Source organism: Rutidosis leptorrhynchoides, chromosome 8 (assembly GCF_046630445.1).
Source record: "Rutidosis leptorrhynchoides isolate AG116_Rl617_1_P2 chromosome 8, CSIRO_AGI_Rlap_v1, whole genome shotgun sequence".
NCBI classification, from domain to species: Eukaryota; Viridiplantae; Streptophyta; class Magnoliopsida; order Asterales; family Asteraceae; genus Rutidosis; species Rutidosis leptorrhynchoides.
The window spans coordinates 192,645,554-192,672,721 of NC_092340.1; the positions used below are offsets into that span (position 1 = coordinate 192,645,554).

Below are 27,168 nucleotides of genomic sequence, written 5' to 3' on the forward strand. Positions count from 1 at the left end.
CACGATTACATAAAAAAAAATCGAGTACAAATAAAAAAAACACACGATTACATAAAAAAAAAAAAAAAAAAAAAAAAAAAAAAAAAAAAAGAGTACAAAAAAAAAACACACAATTACATAAAAAAAAAAAAAAAAAAAACTAGTACATAAACTAGATACCAATTAATCGGTATAATAACCATCCGCACTACCATCGGTTTCGTGCGGAAGATCGTCCCAAATGTGTTTGGTATACAACACGACATTTGTGGATTTGATTATTGCGGTTCCGAGTAGCCACGCCCATTTATCGTTATCCTGAAGCCACTCGAACACCTTGTTCTCGGGATTCCAATATGCAAACTGCGAAATCTCATTGCAGTGCGCGTTTCGCCTTAAATAATCAAACATTTCGTCAACTCGAAGCCCATTGACCGGCACATCTGCATAATCGACCCGTCCACCGACGTAGCGGTCCATGTCATCGGAAAACAAACCGCCGCCGTGAATCTCGAACGTAACAATGTTTCCGAAAGCCATTTTTGAGTATAAAAGATTGAGAGTAAAATGGGTGAAAAATAAAAATTGAGAGTGAAATGGGTTTGAAAGTGTAAAAATTTGAGAGTGAAATGGTGTATATATATATATATATGAAATGGGTAGGGTAAAAAAAAAAGGCTGATCACTAGCCGTTGGGAAAAAGAAAAGAAAAAAAAAACGTGAGCCCCACAAATGTGCCGTTAGAAGGGTGAGGAGAGTGGCTGGCGGTAGCAGTGGCGGTGGCTATGGCACACCATTGCGTGTGGCCTAAGGGGGCACTTTGCTACCTTGCATTTTATAGCATATGGACTCATAAGCATTTTAGCAGAAACGCTGGCAATTGATGTTTCTCAATTTGCGTCGGTGTTTCTGCTGGTCTTCCTCGTCAACATTTCAGCGTCGGCATACGATCTCTCAAATCTCCTCTTTCCTATTTTTATGTAGGATTATACGTGTTTTCCCACTCAGAATTTTTATGGTATATATTATTTTCTGCACACTATTAACACAAATGTAATAATAAACAAGTGTAAGCAAAAGCCAAACTCAAAGTTGTATCATATCGAACAAGCCAAGCTCGTGCCCAGTGAACCACAAAAACTCAGCTAGCATAAAACATATAAAAAGTCAACACATTATAACAAGGATAGAAACCAAAGGCTTAGTACTGAACGATCAATCCTAACCAAACTCGGTGCCTAAGATCCAACAATAAAACACAGACAAAATTTGATGTCTAAAAGTACGATTAAACAAAAAGCACTTAGTATAAACTTCTGATAGGGGATAGTTTAAAAGCCTAACAAACGGATCCAACGAGAAAATAAATAGAGAAATCACTGTGAAACTCCGAGCCATTTGGTGAATACATCAAACTCAGCATAGTCGCTGTCTGAGATCATAGTCTTGTACCATGCCTTGCTAGCAGTCTTGATCTTTGCCGCTTCCTCCTGTTAGTAACAAACAAAGTAAATAATAAATAATGCGTATAAAAAGCATAATACATCATATCACATTAAGCTTTCAAAATAAAAAATAAAAATGATCAGATTAGATTGAGTGTGTTATAAAAAATAAACTCAATATTATAGGTTGCTGTCCAAAATGTGCAAGCATGATTGAAAACTATAAAGCAGGATCTGTGATTTTCAGCAACAAAACAATTTTGAACATCAAGAAAGTCTCCTCTCCATTATATGGAAAAAAAGTTAGCTACCCACTAAAAATCAAACTCTGTTATGAAAAAAGCATATATAATAAACAATTCAAGTAACCATATGAAACATCAAACATATCATCATGTAACAAACGTATGTACACTACAAGATTAACATAAAATTAAAAAAGATTGAAGTACCTTAGAAATTGGCTGTCTCTTCTTGTCAAGCTTCTCTTGTTTGGACTTCTTCCTCTGTTCCTCAGCAAGCAAAGCCATCCTCTTAGCTGTCTTAGCATAAGGGTTCAACCTCAACATAGTGTTCAAGTTCTTCAATGGATTCTTCTTCATTGGTGCCCTCTTAACCTCCTTCTTGATTGGCTTCACAACTGACTGAACTTCGTCAGAGTTGATAATCCTAGCCAAATCAGCATTCACCATCTTAGCTCTGGGCAACACATAACCAGTTTTCTTTGAGCTAGACTTCTCGAATGATCCGTAGATTGAATCGAGCTTCTCAAAAGCTGACTTGGTCCAGATAATGAACCTTCCAAGATGTCCACCTGGAGCTAATTTCAACAAATTCAATCGCTCCACATTGGCAACCTCAACACCTGGAATGTTCCTGAATGCTTTCACTAGCTTAGCACCTTCAGTTCCATACACAATCAATGGTCCTTTACGAGAGATGTACCTGTTAAATATTGTTATTGTTAATAATAATAAGCCGAAAAGCTTCCGATGATGATATAAACACAATAAACACATACATATATCATATACATACATTACACATATAAACACATAAAGAAATATGTAACATACCAATAATGATAATCCATCAATACCAATATACCTAAAGGCTCCTATTGATAGATGAAATAAACATAATAAACGCATAAATATAAATCATATACATACATTATACATATACACAATATACACATATAAAGAAATAAAGAAATACCAGTATGTAATATAATAACAATCATCAATACCAATAAACCTAAAGGCTTCTAATGATGAAATGAACACAATAAACGGATAAATATAAAATCATATACACACACAAAGAAATATGTAACATACCAATAATCATCAATACATACATACACTATACAAATACACAATTGTATTTACATATAAAGACCTATACACATAAAAATTCATACACATATCTGAATACAAAACAGAGACACACACCCACTGACACACATGTATGCAATACACTTGTATTCATAGATAAACTAACAAAAACATGCACAGAGATTAACAAACATATCAATTCATACAAGTATACATAAATTCAACCTTTAATGTAAATAAATATAAAACAAACAAAAAAATCAAAGAAAAAAAGAGTACCTCCTGTTCCTCATTTTCCCCTTTCCAGGACGAATTCCAACTGAATCCTTAGCCTTCTCAGCATCAGCATAAGCACCGATCTGCTTCAAAACCTTAATTGCATTATGAGTCTTCTCAATTCCTTCAGCAGTATCACTAACAACCAACGGAAGTTCCGGAACAGTCTCGATCCGATGTCCACGCGCCATCACAAGCGAAGGTACAGCACTCGCTGCAATAGCCGATACGACAGCGTATCGTTTCTGATTGACATTAATTTTCCTGTGCCACCTTCTCCAGATCCGAGTAGGTGCAAACATACGTCCACCACGACACATGTTACCGAACGCACCTTGACCTGCACGGTGAGTACCGCCACCGGGAACACGAGGAATACGTGAAACGGCACGGCCGGTTCCCCATGATTCGGCGGAGGTTTGGTGACCGGCTTTGCGAGAAACGGCGTATGGTTGACGGGAGTTTTTGGAGATATTTGAGTGAACGAAGTTAACGATATCGGGACGGATAGAGGCCTTCATGACGTGAGGGAGAGGGAGGCTGGAACCGTCGGTGGCCATGTCGTTTTCAAGTGTCTGGACGGTGACCAGAGGACGAGCTGCAGCGGCGGCCATTTCTGTGTGTTTTGTGGTTTGGCAGCTGTTGAATGAGCTAGGGTTTTCTATGGAGGATTGAAACGGGGTGAAAGTTAGAGTGAGTATATAAAAGAGGGAAATGAATTAGGGCTAGCGTTGTTGGGCTCTGGCCTATTCTCTTTATTTGGGCCTAGATTTTTGTTCAAAATATTACTTCATTTTTCTATTGACATTTTGACATTTTAATTTTATTCATGAAAGGAATTATTAAATTATTATTAAGTTAAATAAATCATAACAATATCCCTGAGATGGCTTCACCGTAAATAAAATTATGGTTACCAAACATCCACCGTAGAAATATGCATGGATAATTTTTCGACCCGACAAAAATTTACTCATTTTTATCATGTCACCGTAAAATTAAGGTGGTCAACGTAATTTTACGGTGCACCCAGCAGCTTACCCATTTTGATCCTTTTTGATCCAACTCAAATTTTCAATTGACAGCACACTCAAGTAACACCAAAATGCACATATTCTTGGTAGACACTCCAACTAACATTAACATATCACAATTTCAGTACTAATCAAATTGTGACCCAAATGTACATTGTCCAAAATAAAGACTTCTAACATATTTACATACAACCAAAACTTAATGCCAACAGGAAAAAATATGCAAAAGGGCCCTTACAGCATGATACCATAAAATAAGTATGATAGACACATACAATGACCAAAACAATACAAATTTGACCCATGATGAACTTGGTTAGGGGACATTGCTAAACCTTTTAAGTCATAAAGCTACCTTAAAAAGTTATACGGTTAGGCAATCTACCCACTAGGCTTCACTTCGACCAATTCAATCAACCACCTTGTCCTTACCTTTTGATCCACTAGAGAATATAAAAGAGTTAAACACTAAAATTATAAGTGATTGCTTGGTGAATACAACTTAGTTAATAAGCAATATAAATAAATAGCATAACCAAATGAACTAACAAATATTAGGACGCCATAAAGGCTTCCAATCTTAAACTAAGATTCTTCCTTAACTCAATTATCGCACATAACATGAAATGACTCGTTCATATCGATTATAAACGATTCACAATAGTTGATTTCATCGCGAGGTACTTGACCTCTATATGATACATTTTACAAACATTGCATTCGTTTTTAAAAGACAACCTTTCATTACATCGAAAGTTGACGGTATGCATACTGTAACGACCCTGAATTTTCCAACGTTTAATTATTAATAATTTATTATTAATGCTTGTGTTTTAATAAACGTGTTCTTATACATGTTACTTGTTACCGTATTTAACTTTTCATAGCCCGACTTGTCTTAGTGACACACGTACTTTACACGAATAATATTTTGAATATTATTTACGTACATGATTAATTATTATTAATCATTTTTAATTAACTAATGTTAGTAGTTAATTACTTGGGTCTTACTTATTTAATTTGTTACTTACTTGGACTTGGGCCTTTATTGATGTACATGGACTTGGAAGCTCACCCTACTTTCTTAATGGACTAATTAGCCCATTATTATGCAAGTATTTCATTAAGGAAAAGCAAGATTAATTAGTGTTATGTAAAGACTAGTTACTTGTATACTTACACCACTTTCCCATACCATTTAGCTTTAATACCATTTCAAGCTCTCACCTTTCTCCCATGTTTGAAAGTTAGCATGTGACCTTCCCCTTTGAGAGCCTTGAAACCGTCGGCCACCATGGGTAAAAGGGAGATCAATTTTTTTTTTTGTGGTAGTTATTTGCTAGTATTACACTTCACTTTTACACATACATTCAAACACCACTTCATTTTCTTTCATTTTTCTCTCAAATATTGTAAGTAACAAGACTTTATTTCTCTTCTTTTCTTTCTCTAAAAACCGCCATCTTCATCATCATTTACTTGATCTTTGTTTATTGTTTACTTACTTGTTACTTGTTTATGTTAAAGATCAAGTTTTCTAACTTGTATCTTCATGTAATCTTGGTTACTTCCATCTTTTGTTTGATGAAGAACCAAGAACAAGAATCTAAACTTACTAGTTTATGGTTCTACATTTAAATGTTTTCAAGATTTAAAGTTCATAAGTTTCATAATCATACTTGTGTTCATGTTTTGTAGACTTAAATCCTAAGATCCAAACTTTGATTTGAATCTTCCTAAGTATGAAACAAACATAAACATAATACTTGTACTTTAGTTTAATTCTTTCTTTTGTAAGTACTTTAAAGTTGTGATGTTGTTAATTTGGTCAAGTATTACTAGTTGATCTTGATCTCATATTTCTTGAAACTAAAAGTTAACTTTGTAAGTTCAAGAACATGAAAATATAACTTTCTAGTTATAACTTCATACACTTGTGTTGGATCTAAGTTTCTATAGCTTATGGTCTTCCAAATTTGTTGTAAACAAGAGCTTATAAGCTTATATACACTTGTGTTGGATCTAAGTTTCTATAGCTTATGGTCTTCCAAATTTGTTGTAAACAAGAGCTTATAAGCTTATATACATTTTACTGGTTGAAAATCTAAGTTTCATAACTTATGGTTTCATTAAAGTGAAGATCCAAGTTTTGTAACTTAGGATCTAACTTAAGAACACTAGATCTAGACTTTCTAGTCTAGGATCTTTAAGATCTAGCTAAGATCTAAGTTCTACAACTTAAGATCTTGTTTATTTAGTTTACTTTCAAGTTTGTAGCTTAATATTACTAATAGAACTCATGTATGTGTCGGATCTAAGATCTTGATGTAACTTTGGTTCATCAACCTTCATACAACTCTTAAGTAAGTTGTGCTACATATCTTAGACTTACACTAGTGTTATGATGGTCAAACCTTGGTTAAGATGATGCAAACCCATCAACGAGTTGTACACTTGAAGCTATACGCATCAAGGATGAGAACCGTGATGAGCATCAAGCACCAAGAACCCACCGGAACACCTTTACTCACTGTTTCTGGAACTGATCAGACTACCTGGGCTACTGGAAAGTTGATTTTCAGTTATTTCGGTTCGATTAGATGATTTTCCATTTAGACCTCGTCTTAATCCGTGTAACATCCCGTTTTCCCGTACGTATCGAAAGGTACTTACTTAATCATTTGTACGTTTATAACTCGTTAGCTTATGCGTAAATGTATGAATGTATGTGTAGATATATATATACATATATGTATACTTGATAATGTGTGCATGTATAAGTTTAAACATGGGTTTGGTTAGCGTTAAGTCTTGTGAGACTAGTGTTGAAGACTAGGTGAATATAGGAAGCGGGTTTGGAATGTACAAATTAAATAAAATCGAAAATTGTTTAAGTTGGTCGAGCTGTTCAGATACAGCCTTAGGCCGCGCCGCGACAATTAGGTCCGCGCCGTGGTATATCAAGCAAATCTGGATCAGAAGTTGGGTTAAAAGGGGTTGTTTTTCCTTCGATACGTCGCGCCGCGACATTTGGGCCACGCCGCGGCAAATCTGCTGGACAGATTCCGGTTTTAGCTCAAATTAAATGACTTTAAGGGGCAAAGTGGTAATTTGGCGTATAAATCTGATGGGAGCATTAAATCCCAACCACTTATCCATTTCATTTAATTTCTTTTCTCTTTTCTTTCCAATTTCTCTCCCAAAACTTAAAACCCATTTGGATTAAAAGTGAGATTTGAGAGTGAAGGATTGAGGGTTGATCTTTGGAGCAAGAATTAAAGTTGTTCCTTGTGTCTCTAGCTACGCGTTGATAGTCTCGGTAAGTTCTAACCTTATGATCTAAGTTTTAATTGGTTCATGGCTAGGGTTTTGGTTACTAGAGAATTGTATGACCCATTTGAGGGTAAAATGGGTGAGTTTGGGTTATGTTGTTGTAATGAAACCCTAATATCCACAATCTAGGGTTTTGGCCTAGTGATTTGAGGTTGTAAGTGTCAATTGGTGTTGTTAGTCACTAATGCACTTTAAGAATTATGAAAGAAGTGTTAATGGGCAAGTTTGACTTGATTGTGAGTTTAAGTGAGTTAAAATGGGTCAAAATGTACTAGTTGACCTAATTAGATGAAATGGGTATGGATTACCCTAAGTTTTGTGTTAATTGAAGTTAATAGACTTTAATTCACTAGTCTTAGTGATTAAATTCGAGTCTTGGCCATTTATGGGCGGTTGTGAGTAGTTGAGTCATTTAATGCAAATTGGGTCATTAAATGCTCAATCCCCCGAGTATTGTGGTTAATCCCACTAGTTGTGAAATTGAATGTGCACTTAATGTTTTAGGTACATTGCGTTGAAGCTCGGAAGTGCTAAATCATCATCCTTGTGACAAGGTGAGTGGAATAATTATGCGTTCATGTATATGGCGTGTTTATTTGTAAATGTTATGGTATGAACCACGTGTCGGTAGTGCCATAACATGTGTGGGATGGAGTGTGAACCACGAGCTGGTAGCACTATAAACTAATATGTGAACCACGAGCCGGTAGCATCGAGTGTGAACCACGAGCCGGTAGCACTATAAACTAAGATGTGAACCACGAGCCGGTAGCATCGAGTGTGAACCACGAGCCGGTAGCACTATAAACGAGTATGACTCAAAAGCGTATGGTGTGAACCACGAGCCAGTAGCACCATAGCGTTATTGGTTAACCATATTGAGATTGTTGTTTTGTTTAGCATATAATATATATTGAGTTGAGTATATGCTAATGAAGTGGTGTGATAATGTACGACTTGTTAGTGTTACGGGTATGTTGACATGCTATTTGAGTTACAAGTTCGTATGAGGTATTTGGTATTGTGATTGCAAATGGATAGGTTATATATATGTATGTATAATTGTTGCACTCACTAAGCCTTGCTTACCCTCTCGTTGTTTACCATTTTTATAGGTTCCGGCTTGGACAAGGGTAAGGGCATACGTTTGGACTAGTGGTCTCCCGCTTATGTTGTCGGGGGTGCTTTTGGTGTTAGCTTTTGAAGTTGGCCTAACGTTTTGGGTAGTTTAGCCCCAAACCATGCTCGAGGTCGTTTGGATTATAAACTATCCTTGTAGTGGGTTAAACTTGTATTAAACTTAATTAATGGCTTTCGTGCCTTTTGTAAACATTTAAATTGATGTACGTTTAAATGGAACTTGTGGAATGGTTTACATATTTAATTGGCCCATAAATGTGTATTATATAAAAAAAAAATTATCGTATGGAATACGGGTTGGGTTGTTTTAAGTGGTATCAGAGCATGGTCTAAGAGATTTAGGCGACTTGAGATAGGTGCCTAGACTTGGGCTTTATTGTGTGAGCGCTTTATACGGGACTTGTAGGACTTTGGGTCTAATCGGGAATTGTTAGTGCTTTGGTTTATGTGAACTAACCTTGTGCTAATTGTTTTGTATTGTGTTTAGCAATCATCAAGCAAGACGGACGTTGTACTAGCGAGTTAATGCGACATGCTCGCGTAACAACGATTAGCTATCGTTGGTGCAAATCATGTCAAACGAGTAATGTACGACGATTGTTGAGCAAGATGGGGTAGTGTGGTACGCATGTATATACTTACATGTTATGCTTTTCGTTCATGGTTTAACCCTTTCCTTTTTATAGAATGAAGACGAGAAACGGACACGATAATGATATCGGTGGTACAAGCGAGGACCCCGAATTTTCGGCCAAGGTTGAGGCCGTCTTTAAAAAGTTAAAAGCGGATTTTCTTACGGACGTCCGAAAGGTCTTCCAAGATTCGGTCAATGGACAAGTGACCGATTTGATAAATGAAAGAATGAAGGCCACTATCGAAGAGGTTCTTGAAGCTAGAAACATTTATCCTCGTGGTGAAGGAGGTGAAGGAAGACGGGACTTCCACTACAAAAATTTCAAGGATACTCAACCTCCGATGTTTAATGGGGTGAGGGATCCATTGAAAAGCACTTGTTGGATTTCCGATATCGAGGGGGCGTTCTGTACCGCGGAGTGTCCTCCTGAGAAGAAGAAGAGGTATGGGTCTAGCATGTTACGTGAAGAAGGCAAGTTGTGGTGGGACGATAAAATCAATTTATATGGCGAAGGGCAATGCATGAGCTTGACATGGGAGGAGTTTAAGAAGGAATTTTTCCAAGAATACCGAACTTCTTCCGACCTTGATAGAATCCGGAACGAGTTGCATCATTTGCAACTAGGTTCGATGGACTTGGTTACTCTCAAGTCTACCTTTTTGGCAAAGACTCGCTTTTGCCCGGAATATGTTGGTGACGATCACAAGCTAATTAAAGATTTCTACCGTACCTTGAACGACGAGTTCAAGGGTAAGATTAGTCGAGGAATGGCTAAGACTTTTGAAGAGCTATTCGAGTTGGCTCGGGGTTTTGAGCCGGAGGTTCCAAGGAAAAGCGATTTCACTTTTTCTAAAAGAAAGTTTGAAGGTTCGAGTCATTCGAACTTTTCCAATAAAAAGAACAAGAAAGGCTCCGAAAGCGTTAATAGTGTGAAGAATGGTGCTTCCGGGGGTTTCGAGCCTACGTGTTATAATTGTAATCAAAGAGGACACATGGCCCGTGATTGCACCAAGGCTTCGACCAAAGTCACTTGCTTTAATTGTGGTAAAGAGGGGCACAAGAGGCCGGAATGTCCCGATTTGAATAATGATAACGTTAATCGAATAGAGAAAGCGGCGGGTACGGCTAGGGGTCGCAACTATTTGATGACGAATGATGAAGCTAAGCAATCCAGCGAAGTTGTCTCAGGTACTTTTATGGTTAACTCTAATCCGGCAAGGATTTTATTTGATAGCGGTGCAAATTTGTCGTTTGTGTCTCCAAAATTTGTGCCTAAACTTGATAGACCGTTAGCTAAGTTAAGTCGTCCGGTAGAAGTCGAAATAGCGGACGGCAAGATGGTGCTAGTGGTTGATGTGTGTAAGAATTGTGATATCATTTTTGGTGCCGAAAACTTTAAAATTGATCTCATCCCTATGACTTTGGGCGATTTCGATATCGTTGTTGGCATGGATTGGCTCGATCGAAATAGAGCCGATATTGCATGCCATGAAAAGTTTATACGTGTGAAGACCCCAAGTGGGGGAGAGTTGATTATTCATGGCGATAGACGAAGAAGACTTGTGTCGATATGTTCTTTTGCACGGGCACGTCGTTTTCTTGTTAGTGGTGGCTTGGCTTTTCTTGCCCATGTTGTTGATACTCATGATGAGCCACCACCTATTCGTGAAATTCCGGTAGTTAGTGAATTCGAAGACGTTTTTCCGGACGAGTTACCGGGTGTCCCGGCTGAAAGACAAGTTGAATTTCACATTGAGTTGGTTCCGGGAGCTACTCCCGTTACTAAAACTCCTTATCGTTTAGCACCGACAGAAATGCAAGAGTTGTTAAACCAAACCCAAGAGTTGCTTGAAAAGGGTTTTATTCGACCTAGTGCTTCGCCATGGGGCGCTCCGGTTTTATTCGTGAAAAAGAATGATGGTAGTATGCGGATGTGCATCGATTACCGGGAGTTGAATAAAGTAACGATCAAGAATCGTTATCCATTGACTCGGATTGACGATTTGTTTGACCAACTTCAGGGTGCGACGTATTTCTCTAAGATCGACCTACGGTCCGGCTATCACCAAGTGCGGGTCCGTGAGGAAGATATCGAGAAAACGGCTTTTCGAACGCGTTATGGGCATTTTGAGTTTGTAGTTATGCCTTTTGGTCTTACGAATGCACCGGCGGCATTCATGGATCTTATGAACCGAGTGTGCCAACCCATGTTGGACAAGTCGATGATTGTGTTCATTGACGACATACTAGTCTACTCGAAAAGTATGAACGAGCATGAACGTCATTTGCGTGAAGTATTAAAGATGTTACGAAAGGAGAAGTTGTATGCTAAGTTCTCCAAATGTGAATTTTGGCTAAGGGAGGTTCAATTCCTTGGTCACATTGTGAACAAAGACGGCATTCAAGTAGATCCGGGGAAGATAGAGACGGTGAAGGGTTGGAGACAACCGACTACGCCTACGGAAATCCGGAGTTTTCTCGGATTGGCCGGTTATTATCGTCGATTTATCCAAGACTTTTCTAAGATCGCTTCTTCATTGACAAAGTTGACGAGGAAGAACGTGAGATTTAATTAGGAGGACGAGCAAGAAATTGCTTTTCGATTGCTAAAAGAGAAGTTGTGTCAAGCTCCGGTGTTAGAGTTACCGGAAGGAGTGGAAGACATGACGGTTTATTGTGATGCTTCGTTAAATGGACTCGGGTGTGTTCTAATGCAAAGAGGTAAAGTCATCGCTTATGCCTCTCGACAATTAAAGGAACACGAGACGAGATATCCTACTCATGACCTTGAGTTGGCAGCGGTTGTGCATGCGTTGAAAATTTGGCGCCATTACTTGTATGTGTCAAGTGTACGATTTATTCGGATCATAAGAGTTTGAAACATCTCTTTAATCAACGAGATTTGAATTATCGTCAACGTAGGTGGATGGATGTGGTAAAAGACTATGATTGTGAAATACTTTATCATCCGGGCAAAGCAAATGTGGTCGCGGATGCGTTAAGTCGAAAGAGTCATCACCCGGCGTTACGATTGGGATTGTTACGTATGATTATTACTTTAACGACCCGGAAATTTCCGACCAAATTTAAACTTAATCTTCATATGATTTCGATACTATAGGCAAAGTCTGTAATGTTGAGTCTCGAAAATTTTGAAACTATGTTTATATATTCAATTGACGATTCACGAATAACTATTTGTAAATAGATGCATATATAATTATATATATAATAATAATTTAAAATATTATTTGATCTAATATATGATTTAATTTTAGGAAATAAAAATGTAAAATAATATGCGATGTAATGAAAGCTATTATTATATGTATATATTTAAAAATGTATATAAATACTACTTATAAATATATAAAATTATATTAAATAGATTTGTTAAAAATCTATAGTATATTTATTTTAGTAATTAAACTTGTTATTCAAAACTGGTTGCATATAAAAATAAAAATATATTAAAAATGAATGATTTCGAGCTTAATAGTAAACGTCAGTAACACTCGGTTGATATTTTGTTAGTTTTAATATAGATATTGTACATGTTCATGAAGGATTGAAATAAAAGTTGGACTGTAAATTGATTACGAAGATTTTAGATTTGTCAAAAATATTTTTACCATTTTAGTTTAAATTTTAATACTCCGTACATAATAATTGGAACATAAAATAAACAATTATCGAATCTTTTTGATCAGGTTTCAAACAGTTAATGAGTGAAATAATTAAACATATTTAATCTAAAAGTTTGGGATTTTTAGGAACACTTTATTACATTAACTGTTTAGCAATGAGCACAATATAACACTTCGTGGGAAAAGCGTCGGTAAAATGAATCCAAAATTCATGGCTGCTAATTATTTGTTTATTATTATCTTACAATGCACGTGTTTCTATTTTACTAATCTATCTATCAACCATTTTATTATATATGTATAATTTACATACATACACTGCATTTGGAGAACCATTTCACCACCTACTCCATCACCACTTCCACTCATCTCCTTTTTCCTTCTCTTTCTTCAAGAACACCAGCCATCTTCCACTCCATCACCTTACAACAACCTTACATCACCATATCGATCGATCATAAAAACCATCCACCATCAAACCCTCGATGTGTTGTGACTAAACCGATTAAACATCAAGAAATCCACCATCATTCTTCTGCTACTTTTCGAGACCATCTATATTCAACCATTACCCATTACCATCGTGAATACACCACCCACCATGGAACCACCAATCACCACCATCTCATCACTCTCTATATCTCTCTCATTCTTGTTTCGGTTTTACAGCCCAACTCATCACCATAAATAAACCACCACCCAAGCTCCACAACCACGGTCACTACTACCCTACTACAGCCAAACGTCACCTTTCCCCACAACCAACAACCTGTCACCCACACCACCACCTTATTTCTTTTTCTTCAGCGAAATCCACCTAAAACATCAACTAATTGTTACTGCTATATCTATATGTTCTGTTGGAGCAATCACAACCCGACTAAACTGCTGAACCGCTGCTACAATATTACTGCAGCCTCTGCCGTACCTCTTTCTATTTCTTTTTCGATGTCCAGCAAACCAAAAATCATGAAACCCATCTGTTCCACGTTTGCTACTACTGTTGTTGGATAAATATAGATGATACTACTTGTACGTTTACTATTCTGTCTCGTTTAATGAAACCCACAACCAACCATCGAGACCTATTTAATTATTGTCGCTGAGCATCTGTGTTCAGTATAACTATTCGCAAAACAATAATACATGATGATAAAATTTAAGAAAACGATGTTGACAGTTGTCTTCCGTTAATTAGTAAAAGAAAGCAAAGAATTTGAAAAAGTGGAAACATGTAGACCCACTATTCTTCTTCTGTTTCAGGTACTGGATGGAATTGAGAACATATATATATTACTAATTGGGCCGTATATTTATTTATTTTACTGGACTGCCATTTCCCTTTGATTGGGCCGAAGAGTTTATAACAGTTGGGCCTATTTCTTGTTTATGTTGATTTGGCCAAGGACCCAGGTTATGTTGTTGTACGAGACATGGTATTATGATAGGTTAACGAGGATAATGATTAGGAATGATGATAACATGAATAATAGTGATCTCTTGAATTTATGATGGTAATACGAAGATTGATAGTGATGATATGTTTGATGATAATAAACGAAGTGATTAAATTGGTGTTTGGTTCCGATAATCAAATTTATGAGGAAAAAGACGGTTAATTAGGGGTTAAGGAAATTTAAGTTATAATTAATAACATAAAGGATCGAGTAGAGCAGTTGGTTAGTGGTCATTGGGTTAAGCGAGAGGTCGTGGGTTCGAGCCGGGTTGTGGCAGTTTTTTTTTAAAAGCTTATTTTGAAAGGTAGACTTATTATTATTTTCATTATTATTATTATTATTATTATTATTATTATTATTATTATTATTATTATTATTATTATTATTATTATTATTATTATTATTATTATTATTATTATTAATATCATTATTATTATCATTATTAGTAAAAGTATTATTATTAGGGATATTATAGTTATTATTATTATTACTATTATTATTATCATTCTTATTATTAGTAGTAAAATTTTCATATATATTAAAATTAACATTTTAATAAGATTACCTTTATTACTAAAACTATCATTGTTAGTATTATTAATACAATCATTAATATTATTATTATTATCATTATTATTATTATTATTATTATTATTATTATTATTATTATTATTATTATTATTATTATTTTTATCATTACTAATATTATTTTTAATACCTATAACATAACAAAATTAATATTTTTTTTAAATATATATAAAACATGTATGTTATTAATATAAAAATAATATGACTAATAAATTTATATATATATATATATATATATATATATAAATTTGTTCGATACAATTATATGTGTTAATATATATGTAAATGATATAGGTTCGTGAATCCGAGTCCAACCCTATGTTGTTCAATTGCCGTCATATGTATTTTTACTACAAAATAGAGTATGGTGAGTTTCATTTGCTCCCTTTTTAATTGCTTTTGCAATATATATTTTTGGGCTGAGAATACATGCGCTGCTTTTATAAATGTTTACAAAATAGACACAAGTACTTAAAAATATATTCTACGTTGAGTTGTACCACTGGCATATTTCCCTGTAGCTTGGTAACTACTATTTACATGGGTATTGTAAACGCGAATCCTGTTGATAGATCTATCGGGCCTGACAACCCCAATCGGACTGGACGACCAGTATTCAACGGTTGCACAGTACTTCGTTTTGTAGGCTACACTTGGTACATGTGTAGTAAGATTTCATAATAAAGGGAATATGCGACGTTGATTAATAGTTAAGTATGGTTACCAAGTGCTCAACCACTTAGAATGCTTTACATACACGTGAGTGTATTATGTTTATAATTATGAAATCTTGTGGTCTATTAATATATTGAAATGATTGTTATGATAAACTTATGAATTCACCAACCTTTTGGTTGACACTTTAAAGCATGTTTATTCTCAGGTACGAATTAAGTCTTCCGCTGTGCATTTGCTCAATTTAAGGACATTACTTGGAGTCGATCATCGCAATGGGACCAAATGTAGATGACTTCGTCCAGGTGGATAAGGTCGAGTCATCACAATTACTAACGACTTTCTTGAAAAACTCGGCGTGATTCAAATAGAGGCTTACGTTCACAACAAGCATGCGGAGTGAATTGTGCGACAATCGGAGTTCATTACTATGGGCTCGCGGGGTTTGTTGTCTTTTCAAGGAAGAGTGTGGGTGCCTAAGATGGGAGATTATCGACAAGTGCTACTTGATGAAGCACATAAGTCAAAGTATTCCATTCATCCGGGCGCAACAAAAATGTATCTCGATTTAAGGAAAGATTATTGGTGGCCGGGCATGAAACGTGATGTTGTGAAGTATGTTGAGCAATGCGTCACGTGTTTGCAAGTTAAGGTCGAGCACCAAAAGCCGTATGGTAAGTTACAACCGTTAGAAATCTCGAAATGGAAATGGGAGCACATTACCATGGATTTCATCACAAAGTTACCTAAAACGGCGAGAACCCAATTTGATTCGATTTGGGTTATAGTTGATCGACTGATGAAGAGTGCTTTGTTTCTTTCCATTAAGGAAGCGATATCGTTGGAGACCTTGGCTAAGTTGTTTATCAAGGAAGTAATCTCTCGACACGGAGTTCCTATATCTATTATTTCGGATCGAGATACCCGTTTTACATCTCGGTTTTGGGAGAAATTTCATGAAGATATGGGTATGCAGTTAAAATTAAGCACGGCGTATCATCCTCAAACGGACGGTCAAACCGAACGTACGAATCAAACTTTGGAAGATATGTTACGTGCGTGCATTATTGATTTCGGTGGTAGTTGGGATGAGCATTTGCCTTTGGTGGAATTTTCGTACAATAATAGTTATCATACTAGTATCGGGATGCCGCCATATGAGATGCTTTATGGGCGTAGATGTTGAACCCCGATTTGTTGGGGTGAAGTGGGACAAAAGGAAATCGGGAGTACCGATTTGGTTTTAGAGACGAATAGCAAGATTGATATGATTCGAGAGCATTTGAAAAAGGCTCAAGATAGGCAAAAGTCGTATGCCGATAAACGTAGACGAATGATCGAATTTCAAGAAGGTGACATGGTGATGCTCAAAGTTTCGCCGTGGAAGGGTATTATCCGATTTCGAAAATGAGGAAAGTTAGCTCCTCGGTTTATTGGACCATTTAAAGTTTTAGCTCGTGTTGGTGAAGTCGCGTATCGTCTGGAATTACCCGAAGAGCTTGCGGGGATCCATAATACATTTCATGTCTCCCATCTCCGTAAGTGTCTTGCGGATGATTCATCTTGGGTGCCATTAGACGAAATTAAGCTAAATAATAAGTTAGAGTATATCGAGGAACCGATTGCCATACTTGATGAGAAGGTCAAAAGGTTGAGACATAAAGAGGTTAGGACTTTTAAAGTTCAATGGCGTTGTAGTAAGGGTTCCGAGTTTACTTGGGAGCCCGAAGAGTTTGTGTTGGTTTATCTTCCTTCTTGTCATGCGGCTTGGATCGCGAGGACGCGCTCCGATTCAAGTGGGGGAGAGTTGTAACATCCCGTTTTCCCGTACGTATCGAAAGGTACTTACTTAATCATTTGTACGTTTATAACTCGTTAGCTTATGCGTAAATGTATGAATATATGTGTAGATATATATATATATATATATATATATATATATATATATATATATATATATATATATATATATATATATATATATATATATATATATATATATATATATATATACATATATGTATACTTGATAATGTGTGCATGTATAAGTTTAAACATGGGTTTGGTTAGCGTTAAGTCTTGTGAGACTAGTGTTGAAGACTAGGTGAATATAGGAAGCGGGTTTGGAATGTACAAATTAAATAAAATCGAAAATTGTTTAAGTTGGTCGAGCTGTTCAGATACAGCCTTAGGCTGCGCCGCGACAATTGGGTCCGCGCCGCGACATATCAAGCAAATCTGGATCAGAAGTTGGGTTAAAAGGGGTTGTTTTTCCTTCGATACGTCGCGCCGCGACATTTGGGCCACGCCGCAGAAAATCTGCTGGACAGATTCCAGTTTTAGCTCAAATTAAATGAATTTAAGGGGAAAAGTGGTAATTTGGCGTATAAATCTGATGGGAGCATTAAATCCTAACCACTTATCCATTTCATTTAATTTCTTTTCTCTTTTCTTTCCAATTTCTCTCCCAAAACTTAAAACCCATTTGGATTAAAAGTGAGATTTGAGAGTGAAGGATTGAGGGTAGATCTTTGGAGCAAGAATTAAAGTTGTTCCTTGTGTCTCTAGCTACGCGTTGATAGTCTCGGTAAGTTCTAACCTTATGATCTAAGTTTTAATTGGTTCATGGCTAGGGTTTTGGTTACTAGAGAATTGTATGACCCATTTGAGGGTAAAATGGGTGAGTTTGGGTTATGTTGTTGTAATGAAACCCTAATAGCCACAATCTAGGGTTTTGGCCTAGTGATTTGAGGTTGTAAGTGTCAATTGGTGTTGTTAGTCACTAATGCACTTTAAGAATTATGAAAGAAGTGTTAATGGGCAAGTTTGACTTGATTGTGAGTTTAAGTGAGTTAAAATGGGTCAAAATGTACTAGTTGACCTAATTAGATGAAATGGGTATGGATTACCCTAAGTTTTGTGTTAATTGAAGTTAATAGACTTTAATTCACTAGTCTTAGTGATTAAAGTCGAGTCTTGGCCATTTATGGGCGGTTGTGAGTAGTTGAGTCATTTAATGCAAATTGGGTCATTAAATGCTCAATCCCCCGAGTATTGTGGTTAATCCCACTAGTTGTGAAATTGAATGTGCACTTAATGTTTTAGGTACATTGCGTTGAAGCTCGGAAGTGCTAAATCATCATCCTTGTGACAAGGTGAGTGGAATAATTATGCGTTCATGTATATGGCGTGTTTATTTGTGAATGTTATGGTATGAACCACGTGCCGGTAGTGCCATAACATGTGTGGGATGGAGTTTGAACCACGAGCCGATAGCACTATAAACTAAGATGTGAACCACGAGCCGGTAGCATCGAGTGTGAACCACGAGCCGGTAGCACTATAAACTAAGATGTGAACCACGAGCCGGTAGCATCGAGTGTGAACCACGAGCCGGTAGCACTATAAACGAGTATGACTCAAAAGCGTATGGTGTGAACCACGAGCCGGTAGCACCATAGCGCTATTGGTTAACCATATTGAGATTGTTGTTTTGTTTAGCATATAATATATATTGAGTTGAGTATATGCTAATGAAGTGGTGTGATAATGTACGACTTGTTAGTGTTACGGGTATGTTGACATGCTATTTAAGTTACAAGTTCGTATGAGGTATTTGGTATTGTGATTGCAAATGGATAGGTTATATATATGTATGTATAATTGTTGCACTTACTAAGCCTTGCTTACCCTCTCATTGTTTACCATTTTTATAGGTTCCGGCTTGGACAAGGGTAAGGGCATACGTTTGGACTAGTGGTCTCCCGCTTATGTTGTCGGGGGTGCTTTTGGTGTTAGCTTTTAAAGTTGGCCTAAAGTTTTGGGTAGTTTAGCCCCAAACCATGATCGAGGTCGTTTGGATTATAAACTATCTTTGTAGTGGGTCAAACTTGTATTAAACTTAATTAATGGCTTTCGTGCCTTTTGTAAACATTTAAATTGATGTACGTTTAAATGGAACTTGTGGAATGGTTTACATATTTAATTGGCGCATAAATGTGTATTATATAAAAAAAAAATTATCGTATGGAATACGGGTTGGGTTGTTTCAATCCGAGTTACGATTTAGGATCTATGGCCTTCCGAAAGTCACTACACCCTATTAACGTTGTGCTGAAATTTCTAACCTACTCGCACTTAAACCGTCACCACGGTCAAATGAAGACGAGTTTGGTTCTGGAAATTGGTCAGCCTCTAAAGGACTCATATACGGAGCCATAGCCACTGGTCTCACCTCATTTCAGTTTGTATAGAGGTTGTGGTGATTGAACGAAGTCAGCCTTTGTTTCAAACCCTAGTCTTGACTTAAAACTTACTTTACACTTTTTGTTTAATGATGAATGACGATGATACTTAAGACCTAATTTACATACTTTTAAACCTTTGGGAACGATTTACTAACTTAGTAACTTTTGACTTAGGTTGAGGACCTTCCGGACCAAACTACTTGCTTACTATTCCCGCGTATCGACTTTTACTACTTTCCACTGTGAGTTATAGCATACCTTTTTACTTTAACTATTTTGGGAACTGAGAATACATGCGCATTTTACATTTTACATACTAGGCACGAGTACTTAAACTTTATATATGTGTGGGTTATACAACGGCATAAACTTTCCCCTTAGCTCGGTAACGTTTACTCATTGGTCTTTGAACCGGTGAACGCGAATCTTAGATATGGATCCATAGGGTTTGACATCCCCAATCGGGCTAGTAGCGCTAGCATTTAATGGGTATTTAATACTTCGTAAACTTACGCACTCGCCAAGTGTACTTTTAGGGGGTGTTATTTACATTAAGTTAGTTACCAAGTGCCCACGGTTATACATATACTTTTCATACTGTTTTGAAACACTGAAATCTCGTGGCCTACCTTACATTACTGTTATACTTAAACTATAGCTCACCAACATTCGTGTTGACGTTTTTAAGCATGTTTTTCTCAGGTGCTTAAGGTTTGATTGCTTCCGCTGTAGTTGCCATGCTTTGTAGACTCCCGCTGCGCTTATTAGAGATGTCTTCGCATGAAACGTTTATTTTGCATTCAAACTTTATTACTTTTGAACAATGAATTTGTAACGACCTATGGGTCACGTACTATTATTATCGCCTTCTCTTCGTAGAGGCACATTATCGTATGTTAAACATTTGATGTTGGTTAAGACATCATCTTTTCTTATGAATGCAAACTTATTTTGAAACAGCATATAGTATTTGACTTTGTAATGATCCTGTTGTTGATAATTCGTATATGATGGTTTTGTACGGGGCATCACATTTGGTATCAAAACATTGGTTGTAGGGAATTAGGTTGCATTAGTGAGTCTAGACCCGACCGAGTAGGATTCACTAATAGGACTAATCTACAACTTGCTAGTTTACTTGTTTCTGCGGAACTTACTGCATGATGTTGTTTACTTTTACTGCTATATGCCGTATACTGTTACTTGCTTTCACTACTGCATGTTATTATCTGCTTTCGATTGCATGATACTTGTCGTTATTACCATGCTACTTACAGCTATAGATGATCTAGACTGTCGTAGTTACTTTGCCTAATACGTGCTTGCTATATGACTTACTGACATGGAAAAAGTTATTTTTTCCTTGTTCAGATGTCGGATATCCCACCTGTTATCATTTTGGAGAGCGACTCAGACTCATCCGACACCTCGCCTGCTACTGCTGCCGACACACAGATCCTGTCCTCTTTACCCTCCAGCGACTCTGGTGCTTCGTCCTCTGGAGCCAGTAGCCATGCACCCAACCCAGTGATCATCTCAGACGGACATGAGAATCCACAGGAGATTCCAGCTCCACTCATCCCAGGACCCTCGGAGTCCCAGCACCATTCCGGTGGTGCTGTGATTCCTGGGGAATATGGGGACGTTCCGTTCCGTAATGAGCATAATCATTGGGCTAGACGCCTACCTGATGGACGTGTCGTGCCGATTCCACCCAGCAGATACCGACTGATGACTACCGGCCAAGCACATCCACCTTCCGATGATTCCGACGACTCATCATCTGACGACTCATCATCCGATGACTCTAGCGACGATGATTCTGACGAGGACCCTGAGGAGGCACCCGTGCAGCTACCCTCTACCCCGCCGAAGAAGCGGTATCGTTTCGACGGTACCGTTATTCCAGGGGTTAACGGAGGTAGGTCGTTCGTTAACGCACATGGACTGAAGGTTAGAGTTACCGCCCGTAAGCAGCTTGTGCCGTATCCTGCTGATCCATTCATACGTAAGGCTCCCCGTTACGTAGCATCTACTTCTGGTGCTGGACTGTCTGCACCACCAGCTCCACCAGCATCTTCTGCACCACCGACATCGCCTGCACCATCAGCACCGCCAGCCCCACCAGCCTCTCCCTCTGTCGAGGAACTGACGAGGGAGGTGGATACCCTCCGTGCTCAGGTAACCGAGCTCGAGGAACAGGTGTCTCACATGATGGACATCCTTTACCCACCATCACCATAGGGCTTTTGTATTAGAATTCTTTATGTAATCCCGTTGTAGTTTCATGTTTCACTCATGTATTGTACGAATTTTATGCGAATGTATGCAACTTTTTATTAATGAATGGAACTTTGGGTTGTTTAACTTTTGTACGGTGTTCTATTTACGTTACTGTATGATAATTTTGTGGTATCTAAATCTATTTGCGTTACTTACTTAACATGTGTTGTGTTGATCCCATGTTGGTTACCATATACCGTATTATTATTTATTGAATACTGGATTTTGACTTGGGTCAAAATTTTTGTTTAGAACATCAATGGCCAACGGAAGATCAACGCCCACAGTAGCACAGATCGAAGAAATGATCACTGAACGAGTAGCCACAGCTTTGGTGGAAATGAACCCCCAAGCCCCACCAGTTAACCAGCCCATTCGTAATGGGTGTACTTATAAGGAATTCCAAAGCTGCAAGCCCCACAACTTTAGTGGTACTGAGGGGCCAGTTGGTCTCACTAGATGGTTTGAGAAATTAGAATATGTGTTCCGTGTAAGCAACTGCTCAGAGATGAACAAAACAAAGTATACCTCATGTACGCTGTCGGAAGGCGCACTAACCTGGTGGAACACACTTGCTCAGGCCAAGGGTATTGACGAGGCTTGTGTCACTCCGTGGGAAGAATTTAAAGGGGCCATGATTGAGGAGTATTGCCCTCGGACAGAGATACAGAAGATGGAAACTGAGTTTTGGGGACTGAAAGTGGTAGGAAACGATCTTGATAGTTACAACCGTAGGTATCTGGAATTAGCTCTGATGTGTCCTACGATGGTTACCCCGGAGTTTAAGCGAATGGAAAGGTACTTGGGGGACTTCCTAAGACCATTAAGGGAAATGTCACCTCTTCAAAACCAGCTGATGTCCCGGAAGCAATGCGCATGGCGCATACCCTGATGAACCAAATTATCAGCGATGAACCGGAAAAGAAAAAATCCAAATCGGGGGTTAGCAATGAGAAGCATAAGTGAGACAACAACAAGGGGAGAGTCTATGATCAAAACCCGGCTAAGCGACATGAAGGTTTCAAGGGAAACAACCCCAACCCGAACACTAGCTCGAACTCTAACTACAAGGATAGTTTGCCGCAGTACAAGAGATGCTACAAGAATCACACTGGGTACTGCAACGTGGTCTGTAAAAAATGTAAAAGCACTGGGCATATTGGCAAAGACTGCAAGATCACCACCCTGAATGTGAAAACAAACCCTACTGGACTGAGAAAGTGCTATGAATGCGGACAGACAGGCCACTTCAGAAATGAGTGTTCCAACAAGCGAAAGGACGGCGGACCACCGCATGGCAGAGCTTTCAATGTAAACGCAAGGGATTCCCGTGAGAACCCCGACTTGGTCACAGGTATATTCACTATCAACAATCTATTAGCTTCTGTTCTGTTTGATACTGGTGCCGATAGAAGTTATGTATGTATACACTTTTGCACTAAGATAAATTGGTCGTTAGTTCCTTTAAAGGAGAGTATTCTTGTAGAGGTAGCCAATGGAAAACTTGAGAAAGTTGACCAAATTAGCTGAGGAGCTATTATCAACATAGCTGGTGTGGATTTCGAGATTGACTTAATACCCATTAAGTTGGGAAGCTTTGATGTTATTGTCGGTATGGATTGGTTGACCAAGATAAGGGCTGACATTATATGTGGAGATAAAGCTCTTCGTATACCACACGGAGATGGTGAGCCACTGATTATTTACTGAGAGAGATGTAGCTCGAAACTGAATCTCATTAGTTGCATGAAAGCTCAAAAGATCATGATGAAAGGATGTCTTGCTGTTTTGGCACATGTGAAAACGTTAGAAACCGAGGTGAAGAGTGTGGATGATGTACGAATTGTGAACGAATTTCCCGATGTCTTTCCAGAAGAATTGCCTGGATTACCGCCACCGAGAGCAGTGGAGTTTTAGATCGATTTAGTGCCAGGGGCTGCACCTGTATGTCGCGTACCTTATCGACTCACACCTTCCAAAATGCAAGAGTTGCAGAGTCAACTACAAGAACTGCTAGACCGTGGATTTATCCAACCAAGTTTCTCGCCTTGGGGCGCACCTATTTTATTTGTAAAGAAGAAGGACGGATCATTCCGCATGTGTATCGACTACCGTGAACTCAACAAATTGAAGATTAAGAATTGGTATCCTCTTCCCCGAATTGACGATCTTTTTGATCAACTACAAGGATCGAGCGTTTACTCTAAGATCGATTTGCTATCCGGTTATCACCAGTTGAGGGTGAAAGAGAGCAAAGTGATGAAGACTGCATTCAGAACTCGTTATGGTCATTATGAGTTTCTCGTGATGCCATTCGGTTTAACCAACGCACCTGCCGTATTCATGGATCTCATGAATCGTGTCTGCAAGCCAAACCTGGTTAAGTTCGTTATCATCTTCATAGATGATATCCTCATCTACTCCAAAAGCGAATAAGAACATGAGCAACATCTTCGTCTAGTGTTGGAACTCTTGAGACAAGAGCAACTTTACGCCAAATTCTCCAAGTGTGAATTTTGGTTGAAGGAAGTCCTATTTCTGGGTCACGTTGTGAGTGATCAAGGTATCAAAGTTGATCGCGCAAAGATTGAAGCTATCAGCAAGTGGGAAACCCCCACTACTCTGACTCATATCCGCCAATTTTTAGGTCTCGCCGGTTACTACCGAAGATTTATTGAAGGTTTCTCTCTGATTGCGCGTCCTTTGACTGCGCTGACTCACAAAGGGAAGAAGTTCATTTGGAAACCCGAATAGGAATCAGCATTTCAAACCTTGAAAAAGAAGTTAACCACTGCACCTATTATATCACTTCCTGAAGGCAGTGACGATTTCGTCGTTTATTGCGATGCTTCGAAAAGTGGTTTTGGTTGTAAACTGATGCAACGAATAAAGGTTATCGCTTACGCCTCCTGACAACTGAAGATTCACGAGCGAAATTTGAAATGTCCCATTCTTATTGATTAAAAACGTTCCATATTAATTGATTTCGTTGCGAGGTTTTGACCTCTATATGAGACGTTTTTCAAAGACTGCATTCATTTTAAAACAAACCATAACCTTTATTTCATCAATAAAGGTTTAAAAAGCTTTACGTAGATTATCAAATAATGATAATCTAAAATATCCTGTTTACACACGACCATTACATAATGGTTTACAATACAAATATGTTACAACAAAATAAGTTTCTTGAATGCAGTTTTTACACAATATCATACAAGCATGGACTCCAAATCTCGTCCTTATTTAAGTATGCGACAGCGGAAGCTCTTAATAATCACCTGAGAATAAACATGCTTAAAACGTCAACAAAAATGTTGGTGAGTTATAGGTTTAACCTATATATATCAAATCATAATAATAGACCACAAGATTTCATATTTCAATACACATCCCATACATAGAGATAAAAGTCATTCATATGGTGAACACTTGGTAACCGACATTAACAAGATGCATATATAAGAATATCCCCATCATTCCGGGACACCCTTCGGATATGATATAAATTTCGAAGTGCTAAAGCATCCGGTACTTTGGATGGGGTTTGTTAGGCCCAATAGATCTATCTTTAGGATTCGCGTCAATTAGGGTGTCTGTTCCCTAATTCTTAGATTACCAGACTTAATAAAAAGGGGCATATTCGATTTCGATAATTCAACCATAGAATGTAGTTTCACGTACTTGTGTCTATTTTGTAAATCATTTATAAAAGCTGCATGTATTCTCATCCCAAAAATATTAGATTTTAAAAGTGGGACTATAACTCACTTTCACAAATTTTTACTTCGTCGGGAAGTAAGACTTGGCCACTGGTTGATTCACGAACCTATAACAATATATACATGTATATCAAAGTATGTTCAAAATATATTTACAACACTTTTAATATATTTTGATGTTTTAAGTTTATTAAGTCAGCTGTCCTTGTTAGTAACCTACAACTAGTTGTCCACAGTTAGATGTACAGAAATAAATCGATAAATATTATCTTGAATCAATCCACGACCCAGTGTATACGTATCTCAGTATTGATCACAACTCAAACTATATATATTTTGGAATCAACCTCAACCCTGTATAGCTAACTCCAACATTCACATATAGAGTGTCTATGGTTGTTCCGAAATATATATAGATGTGTCGACATGATAGGTCGAAACATTGTATACGTGTCTATGGTATCTCAAGATTACATAATATACAATACAAGTTGATTAAGTTATGGTTGGAATAGATTTGTTACCAATTTTCACGTAGCTAAAATGAGAAAAATTATCCAATCTTGTTTTACCCATAACTTCTTCATTTTAAATCCGTTTTGAGTGAATCAAATTGCTATGGTTTCATATTGAACTCTATTTTATGAATCTAAACAGAAAAAGTATAGGTTTATAGTCGGAAAAATAAGTTACAAGTCGTTTTTGTAAAGGTAGTCATTTCAGTCGAAAGAACGACGTCTAGATGACCATTTTAGAAAACATACTTCCACTTTGAGTTTAACCATAATTTTTGGATATAGTTTCATGTTCATAATAAAAATCATTTTCTCAGAATAACAACTTTTAAATCAAAGTTTATCATAGTTTTTAATTAACAAACCCAAAACAGCCCGCGGTGTTACTACGACGGCGTAAATCCGGTTTTACGGTGTTTTTCGTGTTTCCAGGTTTTAAATCATTAAGTTAGCATATCATGTAGATATAGAACATGTGTTTAGTTGATTTTAAAAGTCAAGTTATAAGGATTAACTTTTGTTTGCGAACAAGTTTAGATTTAACTAAACTATGTTCTAGTGATTACAAGTTTAAACCTTCGAATAAGATAGCTTTATATGTATGAATCGAATGATGTTATGAACATCATTACTACCTTAAGTTCCTTGGATAAACCTACTGGAAAAGAGAAAAATGGATCTAGCTTCAACGGATCCTTGGATGGCTCGAAGTTCTTGAAGCAGAATCATGACACGAAAACAAGTTCAAGTAAGATCATCACTTGAAATAAGATTGTTATATTTATAGAAATTGAACCAAAGTTTGAATATGATTATTACCTTGTATTAGAATGATAACCTACTGTAAGAAACA

General features: G+C 37.4%; 1 protein-coding gene across 1 annotated transcript; it reads right to left on the reverse strand.

Moving 5' to 3' along the window:
* Positions 1 to 1,054: 1,054 nt before the first annotated feature.
* LOC139861142 (large ribosomal subunit protein uL4) lies at positions 1,055 to 3,696 on the reverse strand. The gene is made up of 3 exons (XM_071849441.1): positions 3,041 to 3,696; positions 1,877 to 2,369; positions 1,055 to 1,469 (listed from the first exon to the last, which is right to left on the reverse strand). Exons 1-3 carry the CDS (start codon positions 3,649 to 3,651, stop codon positions 1,356 to 1,358), a joined length of 1,218 nt encoding a protein of 405 aa, XP_071705542.1. The 5' UTR covers positions 3,652 to 3,696; the 3' UTR covers positions 1,055 to 1,355.
* Between the last annotated feature and the right edge of the window lie 23,472 nt (positions 3,697 to 27,168).

Bases quoted from the DNA above. Each gene is read 5' to 3' on its own strand.
- LOC139861142 (XM_071849441.1), bottom strand. From the start codon at position 3,651: ATGGCCGCCGCTGCAGCTCGTCCTCTGGTCACCGTCCAGACACTTGAA. The intron at 2,370-3,040 runs GTACTCTTTTTT...AATATTTAACAG, and splicing joins GGGAAAATGAGGAACAGGAG to GTACATCTCTCGTAAAGGAC. The intron at 1,470-1,876 runs GTACTTCAATCT...TGTTACTAACAG, and splicing joins AGAGACAGCCAATTTCTAAG to GAGGAAGCGGCAAAGATCAA.